Source organism: Hylobates moloch, unplaced genomic scaffold (assembly GCF_009828535.3).
Source record: "Hylobates moloch isolate HMO894 unplaced genomic scaffold, HMol_V3 SCAFFOLD_17, whole genome shotgun sequence".
Lineage (NCBI taxonomy): Eukaryota > Metazoa > Chordata > Mammalia > Primates > Hylobatidae > Hylobates > Hylobates moloch.
This window is the reverse complement of record NW_026652292.1, coordinates 52,486,228-52,491,728: the sequence shown is the minus strand read 5'-3', so window position 1 is coordinate 52,491,728 and position 5,501 is coordinate 52,486,228. Positions and strand designations below refer to the sequence as shown.

The 5,501-nt window shown below is 40.3% G+C and overlaps 1 protein-coding gene across 1 annotated transcript in view; it reads right to left on the bottom strand.

Annotated features, from left to right (window-relative positions):
* Positions 1–2,759: 2,759 nt before the first annotated feature.
* LOC116456576 (putative uncharacterized protein FLJ13197) overlaps positions 2,760–5,501 on the bottom strand; it is a 50,651-nt gene continuing 47,909 nt past the window's right edge. The window contains 2 exon segments of the mRNA XM_058430070.1: positions 2,760–2,897; positions 4,262–4,345. Coding sequence (XP_058286053.1) covers positions 2,848–2,897; positions 4,262–4,345 — 134 coding nt within the window. The 3' untranslated portion in view covers positions 2,760–2,847.

Genomic DNA, 5,501 nt, shown 5'->3' with positions numbered 1-5,501 from the left:
ACCAGCCTGGGCAACATAGGGAGATGCTGATTCTACAAAAAATTTTAAAACTTAGCCAGGTGTGGTGATGTGCACCTGTAGTCCCAACTACTTGGGGAGCTGAGTGTGGGGTCCTGAGGTGTAAGGATTGCTTGAGCCCAGAGGTCAAGGCCGCAGTGAGCCGTGCTCGTGCCACTGTACTCCCCCCTCCGCGACAGAACAATGCCCTATCTCAAAAAATAAAAAATAAAAAATAAAAAAATTAAATTATTAACTTCTATGAATTTGTTTATCTGCTCTATTCTGCTTTAGCCTAGTCTCTCAATGAGCTGCAGTTGCCTTGGAAAAGCATACTATACAGGCAGAAGAACCACAAAAGCTAAGGCTAAAGACAGCCGTAAAAGCATAAGCCTGCATCTAACAGTGACAGGCTTATAAAGCACACTCACACAACACAAATCTTGGCCCCAAAGACCAGGAAATTTTATTTGCCATTAACCGTGCTCTTTCCAGGAATTGGATGCCTCATGGCAAAAGAGAGAGCTGTTTTCCCACACCACCTCCTCCTCCCCACCCCCACCACCCCCCCAATCCCCATCATTCCCACCGAATTCATACTTTCTCCTTGTCTCCTACAAACAGGGCCATAGTTCACATAAACAACTCAAGGCAAAGATGAGGGAAATGCAACGTCTCCTGGAATTGATACTTCTGCATTTTACCAAACAATAAATACATGTCAAATCCTCTTTTGTTTGTCATGGCACTAAAAAGGGAGGAAAATCTCAATTCTGCTAGTTTCGATCTGGAATACAAACGACAGGCGCCAGGCTTCCCATCTCACAATGAGTGCCTTGGAGAGATGGTGGTGTGCCAGGGGTGGGGGAAGAGCTGTTTTTAAAGAACCCAGACAAAAATTGCAGAAACTGCAAAACCCAAATGTTTGCAGCATCTAAACTGGCGGAGAAACTGTGGGGTACAAACTTACAGTCTGCACTAACAAGTACCTGACTGGCCCGGAAGTACAGAGCTCTCTGAGCTGAATCCTGTGAACTGCAGGTGTAGGTTACAGATGGGAGGTTCAGCTGTGGGAATGTGCCAAAGATGTAACAACACTCAGTTGAAGGGAACCAAGTTTACCATCACAGCCCGAACTTAAATACAGGAGGCGGCAAATTCCATAGGATTTAGGCATAAAAGAAGAAATGCCATGTTTTTCCATATGCGTCCATTCAAATACGCATAATACAGTGTATGGAAAGGTGGCATCATGTTTACTTTTCACTGAGTGCATTTTCATGATAGAGTTAACTCTTCAGAGACAAAATTCTGTGTATAATTTGGTTCTCCAAATATTATATCAGAATCAGTCCGATCTTCATCAAAATAAAAACAGATCTGTTTTAAGAATGTTTACAAAAACTTGCAAATTTAAAATACAAGTATAAAATGAAGCAGTCAGAAATAAACCACCACTCAAACAACCCCATCCTAACACAGATCACAGTTTTGCCTATTTTAATCTCTAGATTGACTTGTAGTGGTGGAATGAATTGAGGAAGTTGAGAAAGGAACTAATAAATTCATAAGCCTTTACAATATGTAGGCGTCACTGAGATACTTTATAAACACCCACAGCAGCCCCATGAGCTAAGTATTATTATTTATTTATTTATTTACTTTTATTTATTTATTTATTTGAGGCAGAGTCTCACTCTGTTGCCCAGGCTGGAGTGCAGTGGCGAGATCTCAGCTCACTGCAACCTCCGCCTCCCGGGTTCAAGCGATTCTCCTGCCTCAGCCTCCTGAGTAGCTGGGATTACAGGCACCTGCCACGATGCCTGGCTTTTTTTTTTTTTTAAGTAGAGACAGGGTTTCACCATCTTGGCCAGGCTGGTCTCGAACTCCTGACCTAGTGATCCACCCACCTCGGCCTCCCAAAGTGCTGGGATTACAGGCGTGAGCCACCGCACCCACCTCTGAGCTAGGTATTATTATTCCTGTTTTACAGATGACACTGAAGCTCAGAGAAGCCAGGTAACTTACCCAAGATCACACAGCTAGTGAATGGCATAGACAGATTCAAATCCTTATATTTGGAATTTTTTCTCCCTATGTTTAGACAGAACCCTTGTACATCACTGGGTATCCCAGAGCATATGATGAGAATCTTGGTACTATTTAAACCCTTGTTAAAATGACATGGTTTGTAGTCAGCTTTTACTATTCATTAGATAATAATTTCTGGGGAGATATTTATATATTGTATTTTTTATGTGTCCAATTTTAACCTTAGAATTTATCATTGAATTTGCAATACTTTTAAAATATCTGCTCTAATATAAAGACATTTTTACATTTTCTTTTTTTATTTTTTATGGCATAGTTCTAGAATTGAAAGTGAAAAATTCTATTTCAGCATGTTATCTGCACTTCCAAATTTTCTTGGCTATTACCACTAGTTCCTTATATGCAAACATATGAGAAAACTCTGAAGAGCAAATTCAGTTTCGAAAAACAGCTAATGATGTCAAAGAAAAGTAGGCACTGGGGGATACTTTCTAGAAGACAGTATTAATACAGCAATACTTTAGGAATAATGATGAATCTGTTTAAAGGCAAAAGATCACTAACCTAATCAGATCACTTAGAGGAATAAGTGCTTTTCTCTGTCTTATCCTGAGATCATATTGCCATTTAACCTATTTTTAAACAAACAAAAATTTTTAAACATTTTCTATCCTTTAAGAAAATCTTCTTTGCTTGGCTAAATGACAATGTTCAAGAAATGCCTGCCACAGAAGCATAAAAAATCCTTGGCAACATTCCAGAAGAAATTCACCCTGCATAATGTGTTCCAGCAAACGCTCAATAGCTTTCTGGTGAACCTGCTGGTTCAGTGTACACTTGAACAGGATCTAGAGAGAACAAAAGAAAAACTGATAGACATTTTCCTTTTTGTCAGTCTGGTGAAGTAGCCCTCAGCTCATTTTAGCAAACTTCCCCAGCTTGGAAAAATGAGCATGTGTACGGCTAACTTACGAACCCTGCCCTGGAGTCTGGTGCACACGCTGTTGTACTACTTTTGATTCCCTGAAATTCAAGTATAATTATGTCGTTTGTCTTTTCATCCAATAAAATGTGCATTAGCATTTGGTTCACTTTGGAGTGTATTTGTTGAGATGAATCTATTCTTTCAAATGACAAGTTAGTGCTTTCATAATGAGAACACTTTATATAAAACTCTTAATATTAAAAAGAGGTAGACTGGAGGGACAGACTTCTTTAAAACATCTCAAAAGTGTGTTCATAATTGGCTGAAGCTATTAATTCCCTAGACATTTATGCAAAAATGTCACCAAATACAGACATAAAGACTTTAAAACGAGATCCATTTCCCTTCTATAAAGTGAAATAGATGCATATTTTTAATATTTATGTCTCTTCACAACTTTTTCTCAGGATGAACATTTCCTACTTCAAAAATAAAATGGTTGGACATTTTACAGGTCTATTAAACTGTAGTGATACATTTGGCCCAAATTCTCTCCTTGGGCATGGTGGGAGGGAGCGTTGGGTGGAGCAGTCACAGTGTGTGTATTAAAAGCCTGTTTGACCTTAAATGCCCTGAATTGAGGGCGGGGAGGATGGTTAGGAAGGTAAAATTTTTCCCATTCATTGTTGTAGAACAGCACATAGTTCTGAAATAAACCCATTTTGCAGGAGAGAAGTTCTAGATCCAACTCTCAGGCCTAGGAGAGAATTTACACCCTGGGGAAAGAGCTGAAGTCACTAGAACATGTCTCTACCACCCTCCCATCACCAGTCATCCAGCCTGTTTTATACAAGGCCTTTTTCTGATTCCTTGGGGCCAGCAGCAGGGCCACTTGGAGGAGTGAGTGGGCAGACCACTGGCTCAAGGTTTAAAATGTAGTCTTTGGATGGTCTCATAGAGACATGCCAACAAGAGTCAAGGGGAAGGATTCATCACACAACTTCAACAGCTAAATATAAACATTAAAAATATACTGTGCCTGTGCTGGCTGTAACATTCTTTTGGCTTTCTTCATTTTTTACTATGCTGGAAACCTCAAAAAATGGAAAGACCCAGCTCCCTGGACCTCTGACTACCAGGAAGTCATGTGGTCTATTAGAAGAAGGCAGGATATTTACAAAATCCTCAACTGCTTTCTGCAGAAGAAAACGGGGCTTCCAGACTCCCAGTCACCAGAGTAAAACACCAAATACAAAACCAACACAAAACATGTCAAACTAAGGATACCTTCGACTGGCTCCTTCATCCTGGTCTCCTCTGTCTCTCCAAAGGTTAACCATGATGATGAATTCAATGTGTTTTCTTCCAGAGCTTTAAAAGGAAACACACACACACATATTAAAAATAATATGTGTGGGTTTATAAAACATATTTTGTATAATAGTGTACATATCCTAAAAGTTGCTTTAGTCACTAAATAATTTTTGAGACCTATCCATGCGACTACACATAGATTTAGTTGATTACTTCTGAATGTTCAATAATATTCCACCATTTGAAACCACCACTTCCATCTAGCCATTCCTCCTATGGATGGACATTGGATATTTGTCTGTTGACGATCTGATGTATTCTTCTGACTTCCCCTTCTCTGATTGTACTGGATTACTCCTTAGTTGCTTCATGTATGTGAGGTCTGTCTCCCAGACCAGAAGGTAAACTTCCAGACCTCCATGTCCAGCATGCATTACTGAATAATTTTTTGAATGAATGAACTTTGTGTTTTTGACTGCCTCATAGACTAATAGTAGCTTTGGATTCAACAGAGGCTCAGCAAATTCTATTTATTTATTTATCTTTTTTCCTTTTTAAAAGAGAAGTTTTGACCGGGTGCAGTGGCTCATGCCTGTAATCCCAACACTTTGGGAGGCCAAGGCAGGCAGATCACCTGAGGTCGGGAGTTCGAGACCAGCCTGACCAACACGGAGAAACCTCGTCTCTACTAAAAATATAAAACTAGCTGGGCATGGTGGCACATGCCTGTAATCCCAGCTAGTTGGGAGGCTGAGGCAGGAGAATCGCTTGAATCCGGGAGGTGCAGGTTGCAGTGAGCCGAGATGGCGCCATTGCACTCCACCCTGGGCAACAAGAGTGAAACTCCATCCCAAAAAAAAAAAAAAAAAAAAAGAGAAGTTTTGTATTTTCAAATCAGGTTCACCTAAAATCCACTTCCTTTCCCAGTCTAGATTTATGGCAGTCAACATCTCCTTAACATGTTCCACATCCTGACACTAGGGATATAATAAAGGTTGTGCCTTTTATTATTATTACTATTATTTTATTTGAGACAGCATCTCAATCTGTCACCCAGGCTGGAATGCAGTGGCGCAGTCTCAGCTCACTGCAACCTCCACTTTTGGGTTCAAGCGATTCTCCCAAGTCTCCCAAGTCAGTCTCCCAAGTCGCTGGGACTTCAGATGCGTGCCACCACACCCAGCTAATTTTTGTATTTTTAGTAGAGACGGGG